The 13,434-nt window shown below is 36.0% G+C and overlaps 1 protein-coding gene across 1 annotated transcript in view; it reads left to right on the top strand.

Annotated features, from left to right (window-relative positions):
* The first annotated feature begins 4,377 nt into the window (after positions 1-4,377).
* Positions 4,378-13,434, top strand: part of Ppfia2 (PTPRF interacting protein alpha 2) — a 430,243-nt gene continuing 421,186 nt past the window's right edge. The window contains exons 1-2 of the mRNA XM_048808220.1: positions 4,378-4,647; positions 8,894-9,144. Coding sequence (XP_048664177.1) covers positions 8,896-9,144 — 249 coding nt within the window. The 5' untranslated portion in view covers positions 4,378-4,647; positions 8,894-8,895. The remainder of the gene's footprint in view (positions 4,648-8,893; positions 9,145-13,434) is intronic.

Below are 13,434 nucleotides of genomic sequence, written 5' to 3' on the forward strand. Positions count from 1 at the left end.
GAAAAAAAATGTGTGTCACTTCAGGACCAAGATTTCTTAGAAGTAGATGTGCTTCCTCCTAGCTTATTCTTCCCCAAGTATCTGCATACAGGGTACAGAACAGCAATTACTGTGCAGAAGAAAGTAGCGCACTGATCAATTTTCATGGTGGAACATAGAGAAAATGAATAAGAAACTTCAGTTGGGTTTGACCTATTTAGTATTTAGAATTCTTTTATTGCCTACCCTAAGTAATACATTGTGATAATATTGTATGACTTTTCCTTTTTAATGAAACTAATATAAAATTCACCTTCCCACAAGACTGTTAGTAAAGTGGAGGTTACTTCCATTGTCTACATAAAAAAAAACCGCCTTAAAATTTAAATTTATACTTAATTAAACATAAATCTGGAAAATGTCATGGAAGTGTTTTAAAAATGTTAATATAAACTGTTTTCAACATAAGCAAATTATTTTTTCTTTTTAATTAGTGCATTATAGTTACACATAGTATTGGGGTTCATTATGATATAATCATTCAAGCACGGAATATAATTTTACTCCAAATCAATCCCCAGTACTTCTCCTTTCCCTCCCCTTCTGCCTCTCTTTGATCTACTTTCTCTACTGATCTTTCTTCTGTTTATGTATGGCTTTATTTTAATTGGCATTTTATAGATCATAAATAAAGGTAAATTTTGCTGTGGTGTATTTATATACATACATTGCACACTTTGGTCAATTTCATTTCACCATCCTTCTCTTTTCCAGTCTCTCTTCCTTCCCCCTCAATCCCTTTCCTCTGTTCTATTGATCCCCCTTCTGTTTTCATGGAATTATGCCCTGCCCCTTTGTTCATTATTTTGATTAACTTCCCCATATGAAAGAAAACATTCAACCCTTAACTTTCCAAGGTAACATATAGTGAAACAAGGTGATATTGAGAGCAACCTGTCTATTTCAACTAGTTATTACTTGCATTCTATTTAAATCAAAATTATCCTTGTACCTAAAAGATTAATGATTGATATTGATAAAACTCTTGTTATTTTCATGACTTAGTCTTAATTAGCTACTTCATTTGGATAATTAAGTGTGTGATCTTACTAAATTATGTCTTCACTTATAAATCCATACTTAATTTAAATAAAAACAGATGCTTTAATTATGTATTATTTTTAAACTATCAATATATCATGTTATGGTCAGAATGTGTAGAGTTGGAAGAATTGGCCACTATAATACAAATGGAACTAATTGTATGACATACTAGATTTAAAGTAATATACAGACAAAAATTCATAGGGTAATAAAATGTGCAGAAGAAGCATTAGTAGGTATGGCCGCTGTAATGTTATATGCCTCTATAGAAAAATTATTTTATTGATGTTAGGCAGTAAGATTAACAGTGAAAAATGTGGCTTCTACTACTCTTGACTAAATCTAGTTGAATATTTAGGAGATAAGCATGTTTCATCTTAATCACTGGTCATCAAAACCAGTCAGAGTGGATTGTAATCTTTGCATAAAAATTGTGTTCATATTTGTAGAAAAGACTTTTCACCTTGACCAAAAAATATTTTGCAGCTCTTTCTTGCTGGGTATTTCTTTTGTTCCCAAGTTTCCCCAGATTTATCTAAGCAGTTGTCAAAATAGCATGTTGGCCTAGCAAAATTAGCATCACATGGGAATTTACTAGAAATGCAAATCTTTGGACCACACCATAGATCTAATGAATCAGTAACCCTGGGGATGAGCTGAGCAGAATGTGTCATAGTAAGTCATTCTGCATATTCTCTTTTATGCTAAATTTGAGGGTTATAAAACTAGAGGAATTAGTATAAGTGATGTCTGTTCTTTTCTCATGTGAATTAGTTCACCTAATGAATTCTGCAAAATTGCTTTCTTAAAGTGCCTTTCTTAATCTGAATAGGAAATGTTGTTTACACTCTTTACAAAGGTTTAAGAGATGAGAATTTACAGTGTCTAAACTTAGAGTGACCATTATCTTCTTACCAAAATATTCTTCCTATTTTTTATTCTGTGGAAAATTCCTGCCTTCCATTATTAAATTTTTCTTTCTGTGATATCAGCTCTGGGTAGAAGAATTTGATCTATTTTGTGTCAACTGAATATGGGATTATGCTTTCAATTAAAACTTTCATTTAATAAGCAAATGGAAGTCGGGCAAATCAAAACTCTTAGAAAGGTTAAAAACATCTGACCAAGTCTGTATTTGACAAAATTTAATTGCCAAAGAAATAAAAATCAAGGTTTAGTAAGGAAGGAATTCTTGTACAGAAAAACATGATAGCTGTCTTCAAAAATATAAAAGTCTCTGATGTATGTAGGATATTTTAAATCTTATGTGGGATTCCATAGAAAGTTGTAAGAGTCCTGATATATAATTAATATGATAAGAGTATAATAATAACATTAGGTCTGTCTGAAAAGAGACTGGGTTGCTTTGTGGAATGAGTTTCCTGTGGTTAAGAGTGTTTAAGCTACACAAAGCAGTGGTTTGTTTGGGTAGTCTAAACCCTTTGCTAAAATGGGGCACTATCTGATACTTGCTAGAAATGCAAAATCTTTGGGTCCAACACAATGTAGTGAATCAGAATCTATAAGTTCACAAGATCCATGGGGGACCCATATGCACACTATATTTGAGAAACAGTGCTCCACTGACATCTAATAATCCTAATATTTTTGTACTTAATTCTTATGTTGTGATTCAAAATTTGAATAACAATCTAGAAGAGAAGAGGGTAAATTCATGAGTTTGACCTCACATTCCACTGTAGAATCACCAACTGGATTAAGTACTACCCCCAAAAAGAAAGACACTGTTTCTTGAATACTGTGCTTGAGTCAGTGAGTACTATTCCTTTGTTAACTTAGGACTCTTTGCTTTACACAAAAGTAAATGACACCTTATGAGTTTCTTGCACTAACCCTACGTTATACTTGGTGTTCAATCCTTTTCCCAATTTCCTCATGCATGTCCTCTTTACTTTCACCAACCCCAGGACTTGTGAGTCTCCCTCGCTGAATCGGTTTCCTTTCTGCTTGGAGTAGGTACTGGTTTTGTCTCCTGCTACCTCCTTATCCCTGAAGGTCTATATGGATGAAGAAGCAGCAGCGCAGGGGTGAGGGGAGTAGGTAAAGGGGTGAATAGGTACAGGGGTAACTGGAGCGTGATAGAGAGACCAGTCTCTATTTTCATCGCCAAAGCAGTGAATGGAGAAAAGCCTGAGAGGTAATGAGAAGTGACAGATGCCGCCACACCCTAGATTGACTCAGGTCCCTACAACCAGGACTACCATGCCCTGGTCTGGACGGGGGGGGGGAGGTACTTAAAGCCAAGCACTGAAGGCCAGAGCCAGAAGGTGCCCAAGTCAATTTCCATCCCCAACATCGCGTGCTGACATCTCCCAAGCTTTCCTACGGAGACCATTGTGTGGGAGACGCACAGGCGGGGAAAGCGTACCCTCTTCCCACTTCTGCCCATCTCTGGCCCTCGCGATCGCCAGGGGCACCGGAACCAGCGGGAGCCTCAGCAGCCCGGGAGCTGCTTTGGGGGAGACGAGTGTATCCGCGAGCGCGTGTGCGTGAGGAGGAGAGCAAAGACGTGATTACTTCAGAATTTATTTAAGGGCCGGTGGAAACCACTGCAGCAGCTTCCAGGGGAAGCCCTTGTTCCAGAGGAAGAGGAGGTGGAGGCTGCCAAGGAGGAGGAGGGGAGGAGACAGAGAAGGAGGCGTAGCAGCAGCTACCGCACGAGGCAAGTGAGGAGAGAAGATGCTGTAGCATCCTCACCGGCTCCCAGCAGGTTGGTTCTGTCAGCCAACGGGTGCAAGCAGAGAGGCTTGCTGAGGGGCTGGAAGGAGAAAATGGGTGTGGGAGGGCCGATCGCTTCCCTTTTCAGAGAAGAAGCGCCTCCTTTAAGTGAAATAAGACACCCTAGCGCAGAAATAGGCTGGACGCCAGAAGGAGACCTGTCCTGCTTCTCGCATCCCTTGGGGACTCGCTTCCCTTTAACTGTCAAACTCCCAGCGTTAGCCATTAACTCTGGAGGGGCTCCAGGTGAGGGACTGGGTGGAGAACTTCCCTTCCAGAGACTCCTCACGCCTTTCCCCCCAAAGTTTATGTTTGGAGGGACACTTCCTCACACCCCAGGTGGCCCGGACTGGAGGTGGAAGCAGCGCCCGCTTGGTTAAGTTTCCAAAAAAGTCAACCTCAGTCTCCCAGTTCTGGGCTCCCCGCCCCAGGGCTCCAGCTGCACGCGGGGAAGCTGCGGCTGCTCTAGCAAAGGGGCCGCTGCTGCTTTAAGAACCGCCTCCCCCTCTCCTCTCTTTGACAATGGTCTGAACCGAGCTCTGCTTCCCAAAGCAAAATTTGTAATATGCCATTTTTCCGATGGACGCTTCTCCTTTTGGCTGCTGACGGAGCCGCGGGAAGATGCCTAGTCGCTGCCACGCCACCGAGTCGGGGCACGTTCCGGGAGAGTGCTGGGGCACGCGTGTGTCTAAGCTGCCTTTCTCCTCTGGTTGCTAGGGAAATGGTCCAGGAGTGCTGGGTGTGAGCCTCCCCTCTCGTCAAGCCCGGAGACTGCGGTTGTCATTGATCCATTGAAGAAGCAGGACCCGAAATTACAGACATTAGGTACAGAAACTGTATTTGAGTTACACGGTTTCCTTTCGCTTGATTTATTTATTTATTTATTTTTATTTTTTACCACGTCCCCAGCCCCACCCCGCCCCCAGGGAAGATGAGATGCAAATTCCTCCTTGTGGATTACTGATTACTGTTAGGTAGCTTTTGCTTTCTCTCTGTTCTCTCCATCTCCGATTTCTCTGCCTCCTGCCCAGCTTATTCTCGCTCACTGATGGGCAGGATGAACAATTTTAGTGTGGAAATTATGAAGTCAACTTCTTCAGGGCGGTGGGGGGTGTGGCTGAAATATAACTGTCCAGCAGTGTGGGCACGGTGAGCTGGCTCTTTGGCCACTGTAAAGGCAGTGGGGCAAAGAAAGTGAAAATGCTTCCATTAGAGATGATAATGATATTTCTCCGGGAGGATGGGGGATTTCAAAGAGTTAAATAGAAGGAGGAATATTCATGTAATGTAATCAGACAATGGCTAGCATTTCTCTTACTGAATTACTCTTGTGGGTTAACTGAGGTGGAGCAGGGATGGTTCTTAAGACTAAATTTTTTTTTGCAGAGGAAACTCACTATAGAGAATAATGTTATCTTTGCCTGTAGTAGGATCTAAATCCTAGAGATATGAATTAAGTAAAGTTATTCATTCACAGGGGAAAAAAATAACCCTTTGGAACACTCTCGCATCTGACTAGGTACTGCTTGGGTGTCATATATTGCTAAGGAACACATCAAATTTTGAAATCCCTTGAGTAATAACTCCAGCAGATATTCAAAACTTTTATTTTGAAACCAGAGATTTAGAAGACAGTCAAGGTTATGCGCTAAGAATATAGGAGTTGGTTTTCCTGGCATAAAATTATTCGAGCTAAATTTAAGCACGGGGATAATTAAACCAACTAGGCTTATTATTTTTTTTCCTTTCACAACAAAATTAAATGTTTCTAAGTAGGTCTTGAAATGCTCAGTAATTTAATGATCAAGTCATAAATATCTAGATGAGGTTAATATAATTGACACATCAAGTTGACGTTAGGGAGAGAGAAAGTGATGAAAAAACAGATATTCAAGTATATTGTATGTATGCCCTTTCTGGGTTTTCAGAAAATAAGCTGTATTTGCACTTTTTAATACTGAAAATGACTGTAAAAGTTAAGAGTGGAATATCTGAGTGAAAAACAGAAGCCATTGAATGACCATAACCTTTTGGACCATGCAAGTTGTTTTACATGTCATCCTTTCTCCAAAAGATTTTGTACAAATTTTAATAGCTTTCAATACTGAAAATGCGCATTTAAGAAATGGTATACTATATTTCAATGATTATTTAAATATTTTGCAATTGTTATTAGACAGAATCTAGTTCTAATGCAAGAACTAAGTTAGTTCATAAGAATGGCTTTATTTTTTGTAGACTTTTTTTTCTTTGCTTCTTGATTAAAAAAAAAAACTTTGGATCTTTATATTTAGGTTGACTAAAGAAAAAGCAACATGTATTCATTTATTTTCTAAATAACTTTTGCACACTTTGATTTTTATAAATTGAATTTGAAGAGTTCAAAAGTATCCACTAGAATTAAACCTTTAGGCCTAGAAGCAAAAAGAGTCACAAAGGTATAATATTATTTCTGCAAAGATGAATGTTGGTTATTTTTTAATGAAAATAAGTATTTGGATTTGTAAATAGCCCTTTATATATTTTCCTGTGTTGTCCCAGTGAGGTAACCTATTGGATACATAAAATAGGATTTTTTAAAAAAAGCTTCGATTATTATTCCTACTCTATGGAAGAGAAAACTGAAGTTTTGAGAGATTAAGTGACTTGCTCTGGTTTACATGTTTCAGGAGTAGAATGGAATCAAATTCTTTTGCATGTAGATTTGATAGACTTTCTAAGTCCCCCAGCAGCTTCTCATAATAACATCTTTTGACTGACTAAATCAAAGACTACCTTTTATGCTGATCTGAGAACCTAAAATCTATGAATGTCTAATATCCCATGGTACCACAAGAGGTTGTGTAGAATTAGGAAATTACATTCAGGTGAAAATTGTTCTGGGGGCAATCATGACAGTTATGTTTTCCCTTGAAATTTAAAGTTTTTCTAAGTAATCCAAAGTGGAGAGGGGCTAATAGTTTACTTTTAAGAAGGATTTGACATAAAATAATGACTTAAGAATGCTAAGGTTAAAATTTAAACTCTATTAGTGTTTTGGCACAAATTGTCACAGTACTATCATTTCTTTTCCCATACTTTGTTTCAACCTTAAACATTAAACATAGGATTCTCAGAATGACACAACTGTACAGTGTGTTGATTTCACACATGGCATGTGAACTAATTGTTCTAAATAAGCATACATGTTAGAATTTTATTGATTTTGTTTTCTAATTCTTTTTCAATTATGTAAAGATTGTTTATAGCAGTTAAATTTTTTTCCATCTTTGTTATAGTTTTTGAATGAAAATCAAATTGATGAAAATGCAAATTGTTTGTGTTTTTTGTATTAAGTTGCTAACTAAAGGAGTAACTTATGAGTGAGTGAGTGAGTGAGTGAGCGAGTGTAAATTTGCTCTATATGTAAAATCTGTATTTATTTTAGCTCAGTGTTTTGAGTAATGAGCAAAATTTTAAGGCATTTTGAAGTATCCTAAAATTTGCCAATTTCTTAATATTTTACCTAAGTTATCAGTCACAAAAATAATTTCCTTTTTAAAAATATTCTCTTGGTTCTCAGTGGTTCCTAAGTCATTCACAAATAACCAAACTCTTCTAATCAATAACCCAATTCATATGAAGAATTATATAAAAGTAATTAACTACTGAATTGTAAATATTGATATTTTATTTGAGAATATCACCAGAAATGTTTTCCCCCAGGATATGAATATGTAGTCAGAAAAATAAATTAACCTTGCATTATAAAACCAAAGAATGCTCCAGGATCAACAGCCAAACCAGCCTTTCTCAACATCAGCCTTCTGCAAAACCAAGCCCTCTAATTAATAGCTCCTGGCCTTTGTACAAAAACTGAAATTGAGATGAGTTGGACTTTTTTTTAAACAGATGATAGAGGATGAAAGACAAAATGTGATGACTTTTGTTTTTTAAGATGCAACAGAATAGGACAATTTTGCATTTCCATTTCTGTGTGGTCTATTTTAAATCAAATTAATAAATGATTTAAAAATATTTCGAACAGTTCATTTATTTCATGACTGGGAGCTTGTGATTATCAGCAGAGATGTGATGTTACTGTATTAGCTAATGTAATTTACCACATCTGTTTTGTGGAATATTTGAAAGTGTTCGTTTGTATTGCTTGGGTGGAAACCAGACAATGCAACTAACAGGAAACAAAGGAATATTAAGTGTAATTAGTAGTATAATAATCAAAACAGATTTATGCACTCAGCCTATTTCATAAAGTTTATGTGTAATACAGTCAGTGTCACCTATTAGCTCAGCATAGACTTCTGTAAGAATTCAGGAGGAAAGCACATAAAAATAATAAAATGAAAGTTTTAAGATCAAAAAGATTTAAAGTAGTTGATGTGAGAACATCTGTTGAATAGATGAGGAAAAAGCTGCTCATTATATAAAATTAATACTCAAATATTTTGGATTTTCTAAATGAAAGGTGAATATTGATTCACTCAATTACCTAAGTCATTCAAAAAATCATTACTTTCTGTTCATTAAGTGCCAGACACTGTGCTTTCTGTTGACAATATAATAACAAATAACATAGAGGTACTCACTGTAAAAGATTTGTAAACTTGCAGGAAATGAAAGGTGATGACATATAATTGAAATAGCATGTTTCTGTAAATTGAATTAGAGTGGGATAAATCGAGAAAATGAAAACAGAGGAAGAGGGGAAACCAAGATGTATTTTGTTGATGGGACATTGTGAAAAGAGAAAGTAGGGGCTAGGAATATAGCTCAGTTGGTAGAGAGCTTGCCTTGCATGTACAAAGCCCTGGGTTCAATCCCCAGCACCACACACACACACACACACACACACACACACACCAAAAAAAAAAAAAAGCATGTAGATTGGAGGAAATGAATGGATCCTATTTCACTGAGAGCACAACATTTAGCTTGGTTTGGAGTTGGGGCAATGAGTAGGGGGAAGGAAAGGTAGTGAAGCTAATGCGCTGCCAAGAGTATAGTGTGATGATAACCAGGAGGCATTATTGGAATCACTTCTTTACCAAGATTCCCCTTTACTTTTTTTAAGCAATGATGTGTGAAGTGATGCCCACGATTAATGAGGACACCCCAATGAGCCAAAGGGGGTCCCAAAGCAGTGGCTCGGACTCAGACTCCCATTTTGAGCAGCTGATGGTGAATATGCTAGATGAAAGAGATCGTCTGCTGGACACCCTCCGCGAGACCCAGGAAAGCCTCTCACTTGCTCAGCAAAGGCTTCAGGATGTCATCTATGACAGAGATTCGCTCCAGAGACAGCTAAATTCAGCCCTGCCACAGGTATGCTTCTAGTGCCATTTGTCCTTCCTGTTGGAATTGAAAATGGGATAGGGTTTCTAAAAGATTTGCTTTATTCCTATTCTTACTTTTCCACTTATTATATATAAAATGCTTTTTTTTGGTAGGAAATATTTAAGAATAAAGAATTAATTTATATGAAGCCTTGCATCAAACAAAATCATGGAATATTGATGAGGAGGGGATGTGTGAAACTTGAGTTCCCATCTGGTCTCTTTCTTGACAATCTTATCTGTTTGTTTTGGTAGAGGTACAAAACCACTTGTTGATTAGTTTTTAATTGCCTGATTGTGAAGACAGTTTTATCTTTCTTGCATTTTAAACACAATTGTGATGTTTGGAAATATCTATTTTTAATTTTTAGTAATGTGGTCTTTCTTGGTAGTAGTTTCCAAGTCTACTGTGAATTATTGTTTTATCTGTCTTTCTTTTAAAATGCCTAATACCTGCTGTATTAGAATTATTGATATATTGCCTTTTCCTTTCAAAAAAATCTTCAACTGGGGGGTTGAGGCTGCAGCCCAATGGTAGAGTGCTGGTCTAACATGCACAAGGCCTGGGCTTGATCTCTACTCCCACCAAAACAAACAACAACAGAAAACTTCAACTACTTTTTTCTTATTTTAAAAAGATTTTGAAAGTTGAGAAAAAGACAAAATTCATTATTTACACAAATTTAATATTGTTACATTATTATTTTTAAATATGTTTCTGTCAGTCTTTTTATTTTATAGAAAAAAACTAAGAAATTTTGGTGGTTGAAAACTTATTTATATGCAGAGTTAATGATAAGGGTCAATTTACTTACTGAAGAATTGTATAATTTTGCTTCTTTTAGGTATGAGGAAAAATAGGATGTCATTCAGATTTTTAATAGTCATCACCACTACAATTTTCTTCCAATTACATGTTTGATTTGCCTTCTACTTAAAAGACAATATAGTGAACATTAAAGAGTTGGCTGTTCTCCATGAAATTATGATACTAGCACATGTCTTTTCAGAAATATTGAAAACTATACAATTAAAGTTGATTAAATTCTAAACCCTGCTATATTAGTAACTTGCAGTGTTATATTGAGATATTTATGACTCTCAGAATAGAAAGGATACCAAAACCCCTCTGTCTCACCATATTGGGAATAACTAAAACCCATGTGAATAACTCCTTTTTCAGTCCTTAACATTTTCGGTTAATTTTTTTGTGTGTGTTGAGATGAAGTAATGTTTAAAATAACTCTCACCTGTTGAAAAGACTGGTTTATTTAATCACACAGAATGTGTTAATTTGTTTCAAAAGGCAATTATCCAACCTTCTCCAAGAATGAAAATTTCAAGGTACAAATTTTAGTCTTTGCAATTGTTCTTTATAAGGGGATTTCTAGAACTATCAGCATCATGCTTCTAACTCTAGGAATTTTGAATTGGATATTGCTATTGTTAAAGTGGGGTCCTGTTACCAATCACACTATTCTTCATCTTCTGTGTCAAGGATAAAATGGTAGTCATTTGTCTTTTGGATACAGTGTTTCATTAAAGAAACCTACAATTGTATATTTGGCACAAGTTCAATATAACTTCAATATGTACTTGGGTAGCAATCAACTAACATTTTTAGTTAAATTGCATAAATTCTGTAGAGTATTCCCATTTCCCCCACACTCTCTTGGAAGTCAATAATTCAATCTCATTTGTAAGATTCAGCATATATCCTTCCTGCCTTTGTCTTTCTATATTTTACTTAAGCCTAAATTTAATTTTTTTTTTTTTTAGTTGTTGATGGACCTTTATTTTATTTGCTTATTTATATGTGGTGCTGGGAATAGAACACAGTGCCCCACACATACAAGGCAAGCGCTCTATCATTGAGCTACAACTCCAGCCCCATAACCTAATTTTTTGACTTTAGTCCTAACCCTGTTAAAATGATTCTAAGAATAATTTGAGTTTTTAAATTTTTGCCCCTTTCATAAAAAATGTGACAATTTCATAAGTTTGTTGTAAAAATGAAGTATTAAGACAGGATGCTTTGGGGGGAAAAAAGGAAAAAAACTGAAAAATATTTTCACAAAGAACTACCTTGTGTGAATCAATGTTTACTCAAAATTACAAGAATGAAAACTATCCTAGCAACTCAGTTGAATTAAATATCTAGATTATAATGCCATCTATAATGTAATTTTTGATTTTTTATATTAATACACACTTTGTTATTTAAACTACTTGTAAGTTGTGTTTTGGAGTTCCGAATTTTCCTCATTTCTGCATGTATATAAATGTATATTATGAAATTTTCCCCAGAAGGGTTATGGGAAAACATATTTATATACACTTATTTCTGAAGAGAATCCTTTGAATATTTCTACTTCATGGGAAAAATAAACACAAGAAATAGTCTCATGTTAGCACAGATCTGGTTTTGCCATTAATGAAGTTTGCTATATACGTACAAATAAAATATAGTTCTCAGAGTATATGAATTTTGGAATTGTACTTTAGAGATTTTAGCTTTTATATTTAGATGGCTATGATTCCAATATAGTTTACATATACTTTGTCACATAAATTTCAACATTGATTTGTATTCTACTATTATAAATATTCCTGGAAATCCACAGGTCCTTAAAGACAGTGATGACCCTATCACTTTTTAAAACACCAAAATATTTAGTAACCTAATCTGTACCATGAGGGATATATTTTCTGCAAGTAATCAAGAAATATTCCTCATTCATTGGTACCTTTGAATGCTGTATAATATTTTGCAAGCAATACACCTGAACTGTTTGGTGGCATTATAGTTTACACTTAACTGAAGGAAAAATGACTACTATATATTTGGGGTTTGAGGCAGAAACATATAAAATTGAAATCTAGTACAGTAGCATTAAAAAAAAACAATTTTAGCAAACAGAAATGAAAGCAGAGACAAAATTTTTAAATAGCCCGTGAAATGTTTGTTGATGTTAGTGATTTGGAGCTCTGCTTTAAGTTACTTCCTGTCCTGTTATTCCTTTATGAAGAAAGACACCAATAATTTTAACAATCCTCAGCATGCAAGTTGTTTTGTAGCCAGTGTTCAATGTTTCTTTATGTGTTTGGATGTCTCTGTGTTTAAGAGCACTGGTCATTCCACATCTCCAGGCCCAATGTTTCTAAGCTATACACTCCATTATTCATCTTTTAAATGTGCAGATACATTTTAATGGTTCACAGACCCTCACGTTCAATGTGCCCCCAATTCTGTCATCCTGTGCCTTCTACTTTCCACTGTCTCTGCCCTAATTCCTTACCCATTTACCTGAGATTCCTTAACCTCTTAAATAATTCTCACATCCCTCAATTCTTTGCTATTCCTTCAGCATCTGGCCTTGAACTTCTTTTTTCTTTTTTAATTATTTATGTATTTACTTTCGGTACCAGGGATTGAATGCAGGGGTACTCGACCGACCATTGAACCACACCCCAGGCTTATTTTGTATTTTATTTAGAGACAGGATCTCACTGAGTTGCTTAGCACCTCGCTGTTGCTGAGGCTGGCTTTGAACTCATGATCCTTCTGCCTCAGCCTCTGGAGCTGCTGGAATTACAGGTGTGAGCCACCACCACAATGCTGACCTAGCTTTGAACTTCTTTACTCCATCTCTTAACACTCCCCTTTTGTAATTATGTCACATTGTGTGCTAAATAGTACTGTTTGTAGTACCCCATAGACTCCAGGCTGTGCCAGTCTTCTCCCTTCATGAATATTCATCTCTGTGTCTATGATGTTCTTCCCCAGTGCCTTTGTTTGGCTAGTTTCTCATCCTAGATAAGGTTTGATCTTCCCCAGGAATTATTTTTCTGAACCCCAATTTCATTCCTGTCTTAGCTACCCCTATCATTCATCACATTTAATTAAATTATCTGCTTATGTACCTGATCTCAGCCTAAACTCTAAATTCCTGGAGAACAGGATCATATCTCAGTCATCCATAACCCTCTGCACCTCAAGAGTACCAGGCCTATAGTGAGGGCTTTTCAGGTAAAAATGGAACCAAATATATGCATTGTGATATAGAAACACATATAAACTAGAAATAGAAAGGTTTAGTTTGTATTGTTCCTCTATCACATGTCACCTACCTGAGTCAGGACTTCTGATATCCATGCTACAAAAAGGGCTTAATAATAATACCTCACAGGGCGGTTTATGATGATTCAAAAAAAAATGATACCAGTAAAAGTTAATTAATTTATAAAGCATTAAACATTAAAATGCTTGCATTTATGT

The sequence above is a fragment of the Marmota marmota genome, unplaced genomic scaffold, assembly GCF_001458135.2.
Source record: "Marmota marmota marmota unplaced genomic scaffold, marMar, whole genome shotgun sequence".
Classification (NCBI taxonomy): Eukaryota; Metazoa; Chordata; class Mammalia; order Rodentia; family Sciuridae; genus Marmota; species Marmota marmota.